A 15,682-nucleotide genomic window follows, 5' to 3' on the forward strand; every position below is an offset into this window, starting at 1 on the left:
TTTTTTTAACTTAACTAATATAATGGTTCAAGCATAAAATTATTCTCTTTCAGGACCATGAGTGGATAACCTGTGGGGGAAAAGATCTGCTGCCGTCAGAGCAGGAGAATTGCAGATTAGTCGAAGTAACAGATGAAGACTTAGCACGGGTAGTAACCTCCATCCCCAACATCTCCACACTCATCCTCATCAAGACCATGCTCAAGAAACACAGCTTTCAGGTGATTCCTTGATATTATTCAGATTATATTATTATTTTAATTTATACTAAAAATGATCAGAAAAAGGAATGGAAGGGTGTAATTTTTATTTTAAATATTACAGCACCTACAACTTATGACTATACAAATTTTACTAATACGACAATTATAGTGATAAAATTATAATGCTTCCTATTAAAAGTAGTTAAATACAGTTGAAAAAATTTACTAAAAGTAAATATAAATTTTTATGTTTTAAATAAATAGATTTTTTTTTAATTGTTTCTTTCCTTAATTTCTGTTTTTAAAAAATAAATACAGTATTCTACATAGTATTCATTAGTATTTTAGATTTAAAGAGACAAAAATGTATATTGAGCTATAATTATTAATTTTAAAAAAAGCATCTGTGGTTATAATATATTCTATTTAGATTATTAACAGCGAAATAATGATAGTAAATAATTAGTTATTTAGTAATAACTGTGGGGTTCATTAAGTCTTTAGCTATGTTTCTTCTGAAAGACGTTTTAGTTCTTGTATATACGTTGGCCAGTCTTTTTCCTAATTGACGATTAAAATACGCAGTAGAGTAATATAACGTACCTTATTCCGAATATACAAATGTTTTTTCGCGCCGATGTTGTGCCACGAAATAATTTAATTTAACTAAGCAATAGCCTTAAGTTGTACGAGTGTGTATAGGTTTTATTGTTTGATGCTACGAGTAATTTACTTTTGTTAACACTTCTATATGACACTTTCAGAACCCATTTCTACGCAGTCGGGAGAGTAGTTCCCGTCGCGAATCTAGTGAAACTGGGGAAACGGCCGTTGCTGTGCGAGGGAAACGCACGGTTCTAGCGCGGGCCGGACGCTCGCTCTCAGCTCCTGGAAACTATCTTACTGACAAGTAGGTATTACGTTGATAAAGAGTGCTGATATATTATTGCCACAAAGTACAACCAATTACCTTCTGTCCTATCTGAGATAGGGAAAATGAAGATTGGGGCCGAGGGCATTACTACTTTGCCATAAATGACAAAGTAGGGTCCTCCATAAGGACTGTGCGGGAAAAGAACCTAAAATAGTCGAGGGCTTTCTTAAGCGTAACAAACAACGAAAACACGCTTATAAATTTTTAATATAACGTATTTAGTTTTACATTTACTAGATTACGGCAGAGGCGTCCTTTAAATTCTACGTGAAATTTTAATTAGATTTCACATCACAAACAGGTGTTGAGACAACTTTTACTAATTACAGGCAAGTTTCATTCGATATCAACTTGGAAGCTGTCGAAGAAACCAAAGAGAAACCAGAAACAAAACAGAGTGTCAGCAAATCATCCACAAAGAGCAAGGAAAGCAAAGAAAATGGCCAAGGGATTGCACCGCAACGGTGACGCGCCTTATAATAAGGCATTTAATGTGTGACTTCATAGTTTTAAGGCTTATCTCAAATTTAATATTCGTGTCCGCTTTAACCACAAATTTATATAAATTAGTTTTTAAATTATATTTTCGTTGTGATAAGTTGGTACATTTCTTACTTAAAGGAATCGAATAAAAGATAAAAGTCAATTTTAGGAATTATTACGGAAAAACTTAACATATTTTTATTCCATTCAAATGTATGAGAAATATTAATCAGTGTTTTTACTTGGTTGTGAAGATAGGACATAGATACAATATTTTATTTTACATAAAATATATTAAGTTCCGCAGCACAATTTTTACAATTTTCATTTATTTGTTCTGCATATACAAAGCACTTTTCACAATGCTTACTTACTAAAGTAAAAAACATTATTTAATATTAACAAATCTTTATATCTACAACTATTGTACATACTTAAACTTTTCACACCATTATAAACACTATTCGAAGCAATTAGGAATCGTTATTAATCAAAAGAGGTTTTATATAAAAAAAAAATTCCGTGTCTTGCTGGCTCAACATCAAAATCTAATCAGCGGTTAAGAATTTAGATGTGAAAGCAAAGGACAGAAACAAATCCCTTACATTCTGTAGACTCTCAAAGAGAGTACAAAGATTAATTATTACGTTATTCATTATTGATTACAATATTTTTTATATTATATTTAAATAGTTCTGGCAAGGTCTTATATATATAATTTAATGATTATTTTTGCTTCGAATAATGTTTAAACTTGTGCACTAAATTATAAGGCTTAGAACCATACTCAGTCGAGATTTAACACCGCGCTAAGAGTTGACTCTAAGGGTGAGATTCAGAAACTATACTTAGTACGAACAATGACTCCCGTATGTCAAAACCATTACTTACTTCAAACGGTTGAAGTCAAAAATCCTTCATGCCAAGTGACGGAAAACGATGACTTGAGCTAGACTAAGAGCTAGACAATAGTGTAATTAAAAATACAGCTGATAGTAATTAATAATGTAATATTTCACACATTACACAAATAAAACCTTATCATTTATATGTTTAAAAATTTCAAATGATACCAAAATCAATAGAAACCAGATTTCGCGAAGTTTTGACAAGACCAAAAAAAAGACTCTCTTGACCATTTTTTTTTTTTAATACAATTATGTAAACTTGGCTTGGCCGTGACTCGGCTCGGGCTTCGATCGTCAACAAAAACACACACACAGCGTTTGAAGTGTGACTCTCGTATGTCAAAAACATATTGGATTGGTTATCGTTTGTACTAAATCTCGTTCCTGAATTTTACCTGTAGGCCAGGACTAGAGACAAGTAATATGTCAAATGATCAGATTCTGACAGATGACAGTTAAATGACTCAATCTCTAGCCACAAATAAAAAATAAATCAGTGCAATTGGACCGTTTTATCTGAAGTACATCTGTCGTTTATTATCACAGCGTAAACATAATTTGGAGAAAGCCTTCTTTAGGTATAGGAGTTCAATTACACTGATTTAGTTTTTACGAATAAGTGGATATTTTATGTACAACACTAGCCAAAGAATATGCACTAATATAAATGATAAGTTTAGCTTACTAAAGCTTACTAAAATCAGTATCATGATAAAATAGTTATTGTCAAATCTACGAGAATTTTATGAGCGCCTGAGAAAATTTTAATATCCTTCTAGTGTAATATTGCTCAAATAGTAATAGTTATAATAATTTAATCAAGTATTATACAAAATCAGAAAACATCGAAAACACTGCCCTTAATTATTTGGTAATTTATCCAAAATGATATAATGATTTTTACAAGCTGTGTAAAATATATATAATCTACACTAGCCTGTTAGCGTACAACTAATATGTATAGTCCTTTTCACGAAAGAAGTCCCCCAGACGCGGCGCTGCAATCGCATGACGTAATGTTGCCATTTATGAGTAAAAAATTTACCTATTTTATTTACATTTAGCAGATGTAATTTATCAAGTAATATTATTTTCTGCATACTTCGATGAAACAATATTTCTGTTATGTAAAAAGTATATACATATTTATTTACTTATATTAGCGGTGTTCTACCTACTTACAGGGAAAAGTTGAGAAAATAGGGTAAAGAAAAGCAATACAATTTTTTATTCAGAGTTTTATTGCATAATTGTTGGGTTACAATTTTTTTCGAAGTACACACCGCTGTTATACCCTCGTTTGTAATTCTTGTTATAGTTAGTTCTGACACACCTGCAATTAAATTATGAACAACTAAAAATAATAATAACTTTAAGTTTATAATGCTTATGTAATATATGTTTTAATTTCAGTTACCTAGTTTCATCACGTTATGTATTTGTTCAATTTTGTCGCAAAAACGAATTTATATCATAAAAGTCCCATCAATACAGCAAACTAATATTAAATGGCAACTCTAAAAAGTACCTGTTATGGCGGCAATTCTCTTCCGAACATTGTGTAGTTGTATTAAAACACCTTGATTCTTATGTTCCGCTTCACAGAACTCTTTCACCTTTAATATCATTTCTCGAGCCGAACTTTTTACAACTTTTGGCGTTGTAATCAATATTTAAAATGCACTAAGTTAGTTAAAAATTCACAAAAATCTACCACAACAAACGAACTTGATAACATCGACGAATGACGACATTGCCGACCTGTCAAATTTAGTTCCAAAAATATCCGCGGGACTTCTTTCATGAAAAGCACTATATATGGATTTATAATACGTTTAATAAGAATTTGATAGATCAACCAAGAGATATTTTAGTTTGAATTTCTATCTGGCAACCCTATTATATAAATATAAATTATTGTTATTACCTAACTTGTAGTTTGCACTAGTCTTTGAAATAATGGCTTATAAGCATACAATGGTTACTTTAGACCCATAAATTAAAAAAGTTATTTTTATATATGTGCTTTCGACATACAAATATGACGAATAATATTTGTCATATATATTGCTGGCTTCAATTCTCAGCGTTGTGAGATGTCTGCTTACCACAGTTACATTTTGCGTCTGTGATTTTGTGTTAATTGGCACGTGGGTTAACCTTTGACATTAACCGTTTGTTTTTTTGCTCAAAAATTTGATCCTTTGATATAGGAAAAAAAGATATACTTATATAATTTAAGGTTAAACAATTTACTTGCACTTTTATCTTATATGATGTATTACTTCTATTTGGGTGTAAGACGGCCATCGTTCTTGGTGTTTAAAATACGAGAAAATTAGTCCAAGCTTAGTTTTAGGTTCGCATTATCCTCGGCAAGCGAAAGGTCCAATTATAAAGCCTTTGAATGTTGTGATAGTGAATAGTGCTTATATATTTCCCTAAATTATATTCGGCTTATATTGTTGCCTAAAATGCTGAACCTCCAATGCCTTAGTATTTAACTATATTTACTCTTGATATACAACCTTTTTATATTGATTTGTTTACTATATATAACATTTCCTGTACCACAGACAGATTAAAACATTCCCACACTCTTCCCTCTTCTGTTAATTAAAAAATGGTGCCGATTTATTCATTTTTTCGAATCTAAATCGACAACTTTGTGAATTAAAAAAAAAATTGTAATGAAGCTCTTAAAATCTATGATAGATTCCTTGTTAGGCAAAAAAAAAATATTGGTTGTTTGTAAAGTAGGTTTACGATCGAGATGTTTACGTGATAACGTCTTATTGGTGATATAAGTTTTTGGGAAGTAAGGAATTAATGAAGATAACAATTTTTTCAAATTTTAAATTACATCTATCGTTTTATTCACACTTTTGATGATAAATTTCGGGTGTAAAATCAAAAATGACAAGTCTACTTATTCGACTATGATATACATTTTTCTTCATACATTCACGGAATGACTGGCAGCGCTCGAGATGAGACGGGAGATCGGTCCGTCTCTCTCTCGTTATACCTGCGATCGCGCTCGTGAGGTTTTGGTGTGACACAAGTTTCTGAACATGTCACCCGACTAAAACGATTTTAAAGACGTTATCACGTCAAAATCAATGATAAGTATCCAAACCCTTTATATTAATTTATTTATTTAATTATATATATAAAAATCATTGATTTATATACATATATAAATTAAAATTTTTAGTCACCAATTAGTATATTTTTTTTAAGTTTTCTTTCTTGATATGCATAGAAATCCTATTATCAAAGTAAAAACAAACCAAATAAGCGTAATATTAAAGGCATTGGTAGTTCACTTGTAATGCGTCTTTGTAAACTTTTAAAAATGTGTAAATATTGGGAAAAATATGTTATAATTATGAATTTGTTAAGTGAATTTTATGGATTGGAGTCAATATTAAATCAATTTTTATCTTATTTTTGGGTTTTAATCCATTTAATTATTTTGACACAGCTACAGCATATTACATGCTATAAATTATTGAAGAAACGATGAATTGAAGACACGTCACACCTATTAAAAGGGTATTTTTTTCGACTTAACAACATTATATTTGTTTGATCAATCATTTGTCAAGATCGATTATATTATGAATAGGAGAATACAGCACAAATTTGTATTTATTAAATTTAATTGGTTTATATTTCATACGTGCTTTTAGGTGTTGAATGGTATATAGACGCTGCCGTAATGCTTAGATTACCATTAAACTCTTATTTTTCGTAATAGAGAATATATTTAATTTGATAGATGCTTAACCACTATTATCTTGGTCATTTGTATCAATTAAAATAACATTAATTATTACAGTGCGTCATTAATCGTTCAATTAAGATACGAAAATATTACTAATTTAAGCATTATTACTATATACGACGAATATCAAATCAAAACAGAGGTTTTGACTAAAACAAACTTTGGAGTTGGACAAAACGTAAAGTCCTTCCCATACAATTATGTAAACAAGTTAGCAAAATGTATTGAATGATATTAAAATAAAAAAATTCATCCCCAAGGAATGCCGAAACGTTTTAAGTGCAAAACCCATTCGTCCTAAATAATGCTGACGTAAAATCCATTTATGTTCCACGTTTGCTCCTTAGGGAAATTAGTGGAGAGTTTTATTCCCATTTCGATCACGACAGAAATTAGAGTTTTGAGATAATGTTACTACATGAAGTTAGAATAAAAATTAAATGAGGTATCACACGTTTACTTTACATAACTGAACTAACGTTATAAATAAAAATGTTACGGGAACTTCACCCACACATTTTCACATAAGTACTACTTCTTTTTGGACTTCTTCTTAGACGGCTTTTTCTTTGATTTTTCTTCATCTTTGTCTTTAAAACTTAATAAAGTCACAGACTGAGTGTCTGCCGGCAAAACCATGGTCTCCGAAGGCGCTGAAGTTAGCGTAACAACGTTACTTTGATCACTTGACACTGGCACATAGTTTTGTGTATTCCCCTGACTATTTGAAACAGGAACTAAATTAAGCTGACTACCTGTATTCCCCTGTCCACTTGTTACAGTTACGTAGTTAGGTTGACTTGCTGAATTCTCTTGACCACTTGACACTGGCACATAGTTGATTTGAGTATTCGGTGTATTTTCTTGAGCACCCGGCACTACATTTATTTGTGTCCCTGTATTTTCCTGCCCATTAGATACGGTTACGTAATTCGGTTGACTTGCCATATTTCCTTGTCCATTTGTCACTGGGACATAGTTGATCTGGGAGTTAGGTACATTTCCTTGAGAATTGGGAACTGTCATATAAGTCTGTTGCCCAGAACTTACCGAATTAGACACAGGCACATAGGTAACTGCGGCATTTCCTGGAGTTGCCAACGGTTGGGCGATCACATTTTGTTGACCACTGGATACAGGCACGTAATTACTTTGACTGATGGGCACAAAATTCTGAGGAATTATTTGATATACAACTGGAGAACTTGGCACTAACACGGTTTGACCATTACTAGAAATATAACCGACGGTATACCTGACCGGTGCGTTTGTGTACGGTACACTTGTTTGAATAGTTTGTGAGGATTGATTGGGTACAGATACAACATAATAGGTTGGCATTCCGTTTATTATTCCACTATTAGCTGTTGGAATCGAGTTTTGTACTTGATAACTAGAGGGGTTTGAAATTACATCAGTGGATTGGAACATTTGGCTTGGAATATTTGCATTAGCGACGGAGTTGGGAAGGTTTACGATTGTATATAAAGAGGAACCACCATTTGCATTCGGTAAAACTATGCTGTTCCCGAATGGATTCGGTTCAGCTACTTTATTAATTAATGGAGTTTGGTTTGGAGATATAAGTGTTGCGTATGAAGCTTGGTTAGGATTTTGACCAAAAGCTTGGGTATTTGTGAGGGGTGGAGGTTGAGTGATAGGATTAGTTAAAGGAGCTGAAGGATTACGATTCCACTGATTGGTATCAGATGGAGCTATATTAACTGCATATAAGATTTGAGGCGTATCGTTGAATCTGTTTGGTAATTCGGATGCATTGCTATTATGTTTCCCTTGTACCTCTCGCTTTACCTCTTCCATGTTATCTGGAAAAACTATTGCATTAGGATTTCGCGGTTTATTTACTCTTACATATTCCTTTTCTTTATTAAGCGTTGGTTCTATATTTAGACTTTTGTCAGTTTCAATGTGCATTGTGTTGTGATTTTTATTGTTAGGCCGTGGTTTACTGGTGTCCCTTTCTAGTTTATTATTGGTCAAACCGTTAATGTCCCTTTTAATATTTGAAGAATGTGCCGTGTCCGTGTTGAAATCTATAGGTGCAGAGGAATTCAAAGCAAGTGGTGGATTAGTGCTTAAATGAAGCATTTCTCGTGGTTGTTCCGTTGTTGTTAGAGGAGTAGTAATTTCAGTGTTATAATTTGACGGATTACCTGCTCCAAGTCCTTCTGAAGGGTCATTAAGTTCTGGATCCAGTCCTTGATTTTTTGGTATATTATAGCCACTCTGCCCCAAATTTTGGTACCCCATATTATTTTGCTGATATCCTGAATTCAGTCGGCTCCCATAGGGATCGGGATTGAAATTATTTGTATCTGGTTGCTGATTGTAATTATTTCCCCGGTGCCCTTTGATCATGTCGTGCAGCATGTGTGGTAAAGTGTGAAAAATACTGTCAGGACGGTCTTTTCCATAATACGCATGACAATTAACAACAGCAAACACCAATGTAAGAATCTGAAACAATATTAATAAATGACTAATCACTATTCAAATATAAATATTAGATTGTCTTGCCACATAATATCAGTCATGTGGTACAAAAAAAGGTATAATAACGACTATGTTTTTCAGAAGTAAAAATAAACCTAGCATAGCTTTACTAATTTACTATATAAGTTTATACTAGTACCTACTTCACAACTGGTTGAAGAATACATATTTAATGAAGACAATTATCATAATAATATAACAAACTCACCAATGCTTTCCCTTCCATATCGAAGAGACAAATGACAAAAACATCAAAATACAATAATTTAAATTCCGTCTCTAAATGTTATTAGAAGACATTAGGACAAATTCATAATGATATTCTGAATGTTTGCGGGAAAACCACACGCAACAAGCTAATAGCAGTCATTAAATTAATTATTAAATGCAGCGATATTAGTTGTGGAAGATAACTATGACGTTATGAGAAATCCGAAAACCTAATGGATTTTTTTATTTAATTACCTAATAACATTACTTTTTCATTTCCGTTTATTTGTCTACCATGACGCTTAAATTATTATTTATTAATTGAAACTCCGTCAGTGTTTGGAGATATCACTCAACATTAATTCATTTTAGCTAATTATTTTTTTAATTGTTAAATTATATAGGTTTCGTGTCGGATTTCCAAATGACGCAATAAATGCTGCTTTATTGTGTTTCCCCAAGGGCGTCGGTACGGAATAAGTTTAAGGAATTAAATATTATGACATATAGTGTGTGTTTATTTGGATTTTAAAACAAATGGTGACTTTCACCAGTATAATACTCGAAACAGAACTAATCTAAACGTACGAACAACCAGGATCCAGAAGATAAACCACTCCTTATATGGAAATTGTATTCTTTTTTATAAACAACCCCAAGCGAAATTAGAGAATTATCACCGAATAAACTTAAATTAAACGTTAAACGTATTTTAATCAATAAAGCTTTTTATAAATTTTACGATTATTTAAATGATTCTAATCCATGGAATTGATTTGCTCCAGTTCAAACAATTTGTATAACTCAAAACTTGGCGATTAAAAAGTGTTGCGGAGAGTTTCTTGCCAGTTCTTCTTGCCCGCTCTACGCCCTTGACTTGCGAACTAGTAGTAAATGTAAATTTAGAAACAATTTAACATCTTTTCTGTTGACGTTCATAAGTCTACTCGGTTAACTTAACATAATTATTGCAATCGAGAAAGTACAGACAATTGTATTTTTTATTTAACTACATTGAGGTATTCATGCAAAGTTATATGTACTGAGAGAACATTTAATAGTTTAATACCTTTCAAAATTTCAATGTTTCTTTAAGTGGAATTTGTAAACTAAAAAAAACACAATGAACAAAATAAATGAAACCATTTTTAATTGCATGTTATATTTTTAGAATCGGTATAGTCGTTACAATTTAGTACAAATTTGGGTAATAAGCACTATTGTAGTTATAGTTTTTTCCACCTGTTTCCAAAAGTTCCCTTCCTATGGGATTATTAATACCGTTAACCAAACCCTTTTGATATTCTAAAGGCCGTACTTCGGGATAGGGAGTCTTATATAGATCTTGTCTTTCATATTTATACTCCTTTTTGCCGTAATACAGCTCACTGTCATCATATCTTGGCTCATGCTTAGGTTCATATAGATCATAATAATCGCTCACTCTGTTGTGGTTTTTGTCATATTCAAAGTCCCGACGTTTTCCTACAATTTCCAGTAACTCTTGGGAAAGAGGGCTTGTGTAGCCATTAACGAGATAAGTTCTTCTCTGAAATCCTAGACCTGTGCGGCCCGCAAAGGCGGGGTAGGGAAACCTTTCGTAGAAATCATTCGGAATTTTTTGATAGTATGGATCATATTCGCGATTCTTATATTCCTTGTTACGTCTGTCATCCTTTTTAAGTTCGCTGTAGTTGTCTCTACCCGAGAGGAGTTCGGCTACGTTGGCGTAGTTCAATCCTTCATGCGAAGGATATCCATAGTTCCCACCGTATGCTCCGTGTCTTTCTGTCACACGGCCATCTACATTATCAGAACCTTGATTTCCTCGACTTCTTTCTCTGCCTTGGTTTCTATACTCTCTCTGATCACGTTCTTCATTAACTCTCTCCTGATTTCTCGGGTTCCCTTCCTTGCGGCGATCGTTTTTATTACGATTCTCATTTCGATTGCTATTAGAGTTTATGGTCAACTGCTCATCATTTGGGTAGCCACGTTGCGGCTCGCAATTAACGAGTAGGATCAAGGAGAAGGTGGCCTGCAATTAAGACATATATTATTTATCAATATTTTAGGAAAATTAAATGACAACAGGTTTATTAAGCTTCAGAAGTGGTTTTCTTCCACTTTACCTTTAAATTATAAAGATATTGGATAAAATACGTATAACTTGATGCGATGAAATATAATTGAAAATTACAAGTGTTTTTTTTTACTTTTTATTGAAATAAAAATAACTATAAAATAGATAACAATAGTCGCATTTCCTAACTGACTCATGTATGATTGAGTCGGCGGATATACAAAGCAAAAACAGTCTTAGCTAATTCCCATTCGAGAAAACACCGTGGCATATGGTAGTTGGTATTGATACATGTATTCCTTATTAGAACTCTGGTAGGCTGTATCATAAACTGGCTTTCTATATTCATAGTAATTATTAGCGTCATCATATTTAGGATAAGATTCAATAGATTTTGATTCGCCAAAATGCAGATTGTAGTCGCGCTGTTGAGGCATGTTTATATAGTTTTGATTATATTTCTGTACCCTTCCAGCAGATCCCAATATTTCTTGACTTAGAGGATTAATTAAATTGGGTAATGGATAGGGATGGGGTAAACCAAATCCACTTCCAAATCCTTGGTTATAATTCGGTAATAAATAATTAGGGTAATCCTTATTTACGTAATATGGTTCTCTATAATGAAAATCATCGTAGTTTTTGTATCCGTTGTAGGGGTTACTGTTGCGTATTTCGCCTTGATCTTCTTTATCTTTTTCGTATTTAGGAAAATTATTTTTCTTTTCAAGCTTTTCTTTACCTTGGTCATTATTAGAAATAGGAAATCCTTGATAGCTCCAGCCTTCGTTTGGTTTTGGATCGTAATTATGTTTACTATTATATTCGTACTCGTTAGCTGGCCTGTAATCATTGTAATTACTGTAATCCCTTTGCTTATCATATTGTCCGAAACTCTTATTATCAGGGTAGGGTAGTATTGAATAGGGCGTATTATAATTATGAACTGGACCCTGTTTTTCAAGATTTCCTATAGTATAATCATAGATATATTTGTCTTCTTTTTGCTTGCTCCTGATAAAATCCTGTAACGGATTTATTCTGTCTGGTTGCTTTGAATATCCAGGACCTTGATAATCTGGACCATTACTTATACCTCTATCCTGGAGTAAATATTCTCGACTTGGATAGTCATCGTCACGATTATAGTTTACTGGGTCTTGCTTAACCTTTACAGGTTTATAAAAGTAATTAGGATCTTGATATCTTCCATTTTGCCGATTGTTGTATGGTTGTTCTGTTATATCGCTTTTTTCAGCTTTTCTATATGAGTTTCCCGAATTATAGTTTAATTCATATTGGTACGCCTCATTGTTTTTTTCGTTATCGTAACTATGGCTTGTAACGTATTTTTGAGAATTCATCTCACCCCTATCTGTTTTTTTGTGGCTAATTTTATAGTCATAGATATCTTTCTTACCTCCTTGCTGATAACCTTTTACTTCTTGATTTCTTTCGCCATATGGTTTTGTGTGAATATCGATTTGTTTTTCTTTATTTATATTGTCTTTATTTGCAGTATAAATATATTTACCGTGTTTTTCAATTTTGTCCGTACTTTTATAAGTGTCTTCTTTTTCATTTATAAGTTTTCTGTCCTGATGTAAATATTTGCTATTAACTCTTTCTTTTTTATTTTTATCTTGTTTGTCGAATTCAGTATAAGATTTTTCTTCAACTTTCTTACTATCTTCGTCTTGTTTTTTTGGAGGGTAATACACTTCAAGATCAATTTTTGGGTTTTTTTGGTTCTGATCGTAGTTATACTCTTGTATACTTTTATACTTCTGCCTTCTAGGATCTAAGTTTTGAATAATATGATATCCTGGAATTTTTTCAATCACCTGTTCCTTTATTTCTTGCCCTAAGTTACTAATTAAACCTAGAAACTCTATTCCTCCAAGAAGGTCCTTTTTGTCTTGAACATGGTTATTAAATAACTCCCTATAATCTTTTTCTTTATTTTCAGTTTTTTTACCAGGTTTTATGTATTCGTATTTAAGTTCACTTTGTGGTTCTTTAATTTGGTAACCTTTTTCGTTTCCTTCATTGTTTAGGACTTTATGTATATGGATTCCTCCTTTTGTATCTAGCCCCGTTCCTAAAACAGTATCAGCTTTTTTAACAATAACGTCAACTTCTACTTGCTTATCACTTTGTTCGTTTCCTTTACTGATGTAACCATGAATTTCAATAACTTCTTCCTTTTTGCCTTGTTCTTTACTCCTGCTATCTTTGTATTTAGGACCTTCCATCGCTTTGACATTTGAGCTGTCAGAGTTAGATTTAGGTGCTGTAATTAGGCTTTCTAAGTAACTGTAACCATAACCTGGAGATTTATTAGTATAGGATTTTTCTCTATTGTCATTACTAAAACTTTCACTTTTTGATCTCGAATAACTCTGTTTTTCTCCTTTGTATTGATAATTGTTATTGCTATCCCTATTTTTATCATCACGTCTTGAACTGTCTTTATATTCAGGCTCACGACTATATTCATCATTACCATTATTTTGGTTTTTGTTTGATTGTACATTGTACTTACTATCATAGTTGTACTCTTTATCTAGTTTATCATCACGGTTGACGTCTTCTTGATACCTGAGTCGGTCGTCTTTGCTTTCATTAGTTTTTTCTTTTTTGTTATTATTATTTGCGTCGTTTTTATTTTTACTATTATTTTCATATTTATTTATATCTTTCTCGTTCTTGTCATTTTCTTTATTCCTGCTCTCTTTTTCCTGTTTTCTGTCTTTATCGTTTTTATTTTTTGATTCATAGTTATCTTTTTCATTGTTATTTTTATAGCCTCGATCTTTGGTTTGTTTATCAAATCCACGTTGATTGATTTGGTCGTCACGGCTAGATTTACTATATTGATTTTGACGGTCATAGTTTTTATCCTTATCACTTTCTTGCGTACTATCTATTTTCTGACTAAACTGATTTTCACCGTTTCGATTATCTGATTCATTTCCTTTCTTGCTATATTTATCTTGAGACTTATCTCTATTTTTGTCTTCTTTGATGTAGTCTTTATTTTTATCAGAACGACCTTTATCGTCTCTGTTGCTGTCTACTTTATCATTACCTTCTTCCCGCTTTTTATCACGTTCGTTATATCTTTCGTTTTTACCATTATTGTCCTTATCATTTTCTCTATAACGGTATCTATCACTTTCTCTAGGATCGTTCTGTTTTTCTCTGTTTCTGTCATTGTGATTCTGATCTTCTTTCTTAATGTCTAGATCACCTTGCTCTCGCGATTTGTTGTCCCTGCTTCGATCTGACCTTTGGCTATGATCTACTTCATCGTATCGACTATCGTCAAATCTACTATCGAAGTTCCATCCATAGCTTTTGTCAAAGTTATAGTAAAGGCCTGACGTATCCCCATCAGCCAGGGCTTCTTGTTGCGGCTCACAAACAACAAGTAGGATTACGGAGAAGATGGCCTGGAATACAATAATTGTCTTGCATAGAATTAATGTTCCGATGATATAAAATTGGAGGTTAGATCATAGATGATAATCTTTTTCTCAACTTGAAATTACTCATGTATGCGATTGACGTCCAATTATATCCTTCGCTTGGCTGTCGTGACATTATTTCCCAATATTATAATAGTTGAGGTTCATAAAGTAAAGATTTACTGTTTCACAACTAGCATTAGCATAAAAAAAATATATAAAACCCTGCTATCATCTGCAATGATAGATTTTTTATGTATATAACCCATATATATTGCATATGTTATAATGCGATTGAACCTTTGAACCAGCATTTTTTACTATAGAGTACAAGTACGTTCTCATATATTATCACGAACCGGATTCAATAAATATTCTAAGTACATATAATCAAAATATCTATTTAAAGAATTACCGCTTATTCATAAAATCTTATAGTCAGTTATATATTTATAAAATAAAATGAATATATTATACTACAGCATTGTTCGCACGGGACATTAGTAGAGTATGAGGCAAACAGATATTGTACCTATCACTGATAATTTTCTTTATAAGCGCTTTCACAAATCGACGAGTCGCCCTCGAAAAATCATGGCAAGCGATCAGTTATTTCATCTGTATATTCTAAGGACTTTCAAGTTGTGCGCACTGTCATTAATTATCTAAAATTGTGTGATGTTTAGCCAGTTTATTAAACAAAGAATACTCACTATTAAAACCAACTTCATGTCTACAGGCTCTAGTTACAACATATAACTAAAGAAAATTACATAAGACGTGTATAAATAACTGCGGGCTAAATCGGTATTTCGTGATAATAAAGATTTGAAGGATCTTTAAAGATAATTCGATTGATTGCTAATAAACGAATTAACCTGAATGTTAAATAATTAAAGTTAATATCGAATGGGTAATTATGTTATGTACTTAACAAATTGCTCGATATTTCCGCAACTAAACGCTATATTTGGAATAGCAAAAACATGATAGGTTGTCCTTATATAAGCTAATTGATAGAAAATGATAGATTTCTATAAACACTGCCAGTAACTTGACACGTAGCTTTTTGTTTGAAACGCTCTAT

At 32.3% G+C, this 15,682-nt stretch overlaps 3 protein-coding genes across 4 annotated transcripts in view; 1 reads left to right on the forward strand and 2 right to left on the reverse strand.

The window, feature by feature from the left end:
- The window catches only part of LOC125063039 (calcium/calmodulin-dependent protein kinase kinase 2), a 57,677-nt gene extending 55,877 nt beyond the window's left edge, over window positions 1–1,800 (forward strand). Inside the window, exons 9-11 of the mRNA XM_047669254.1 lie at window positions 54–221; window positions 968–1,113; window positions 1,467–1,800. Coding sequence (XP_047525210.1) covers window positions 54–221; window positions 968–1,113; window positions 1,467–1,605 — 453 coding nt within the window. The 3' untranslated portion in view covers window positions 1,606–1,800. The remainder of the gene's footprint in view (window positions 1–53; window positions 222–967; window positions 1,114–1,466) is intronic.
- A 3,914-nt stretch (window positions 1,801–5,714) lies between these two features.
- LOC125063038 (AT-rich interactive domain-containing protein 2-like) lies at window positions 5,715–9,187 on the reverse strand. Of its 2 annotated transcripts, XM_047669253.1 has the most exons (3): window positions 9,041–9,187; window positions 8,493–8,796; window positions 5,715–8,144 (listed from the first exon to the last, which is right to left on the reverse strand). In XM_047669253.1, the coding sequence occupies exons 1-3, from the start codon at window positions 9,056–9,058 to the stop codon at window positions 6,850–6,852; spliced, it is 1,617 nt and encodes a 538-aa protein (XP_047525209.1). In that variant the 5' UTR covers window positions 9,059–9,187; the 3' UTR covers window positions 5,715–6,849. The 2 variants fall into 2 exon arrangements, with proteins under 2 accessions (XP_047525209.1, XP_047525208.1); XM_047669252.1 differs by having other exon boundaries at window positions 5,715–8,796.
- A 1,005-nt stretch (window positions 9,188–10,192) lies between these two features.
- LOC125063012 lies at window positions 10,193–15,635 on the reverse strand. Its single transcript, XM_047669203.1, has 2 exons — window positions 15,309–15,635; window positions 10,193–11,080 (listed from the first exon to the last, which is right to left on the reverse strand). The coding sequence occupies exons 1-2, from the start codon at window positions 15,324–15,326 to the stop codon at window positions 10,235–10,237; spliced, it is 864 nt and encodes a 287-aa protein (XP_047525159.1). The 5' UTR covers window positions 15,327–15,635; the 3' UTR covers window positions 10,193–10,234.
- Between the last annotated feature and the right edge of the window lie 47 nt (window positions 15,636–15,682).

This window comes from Pieris napi, chromosome 2 (genome assembly GCF_905475465.1).
Source record: "Pieris napi chromosome 2, ilPieNapi1.2, whole genome shotgun sequence".
NCBI classification, from domain to species: domain Eukaryota; kingdom Metazoa; phylum Arthropoda; class Insecta; order Lepidoptera; family Pieridae; genus Pieris; species Pieris napi.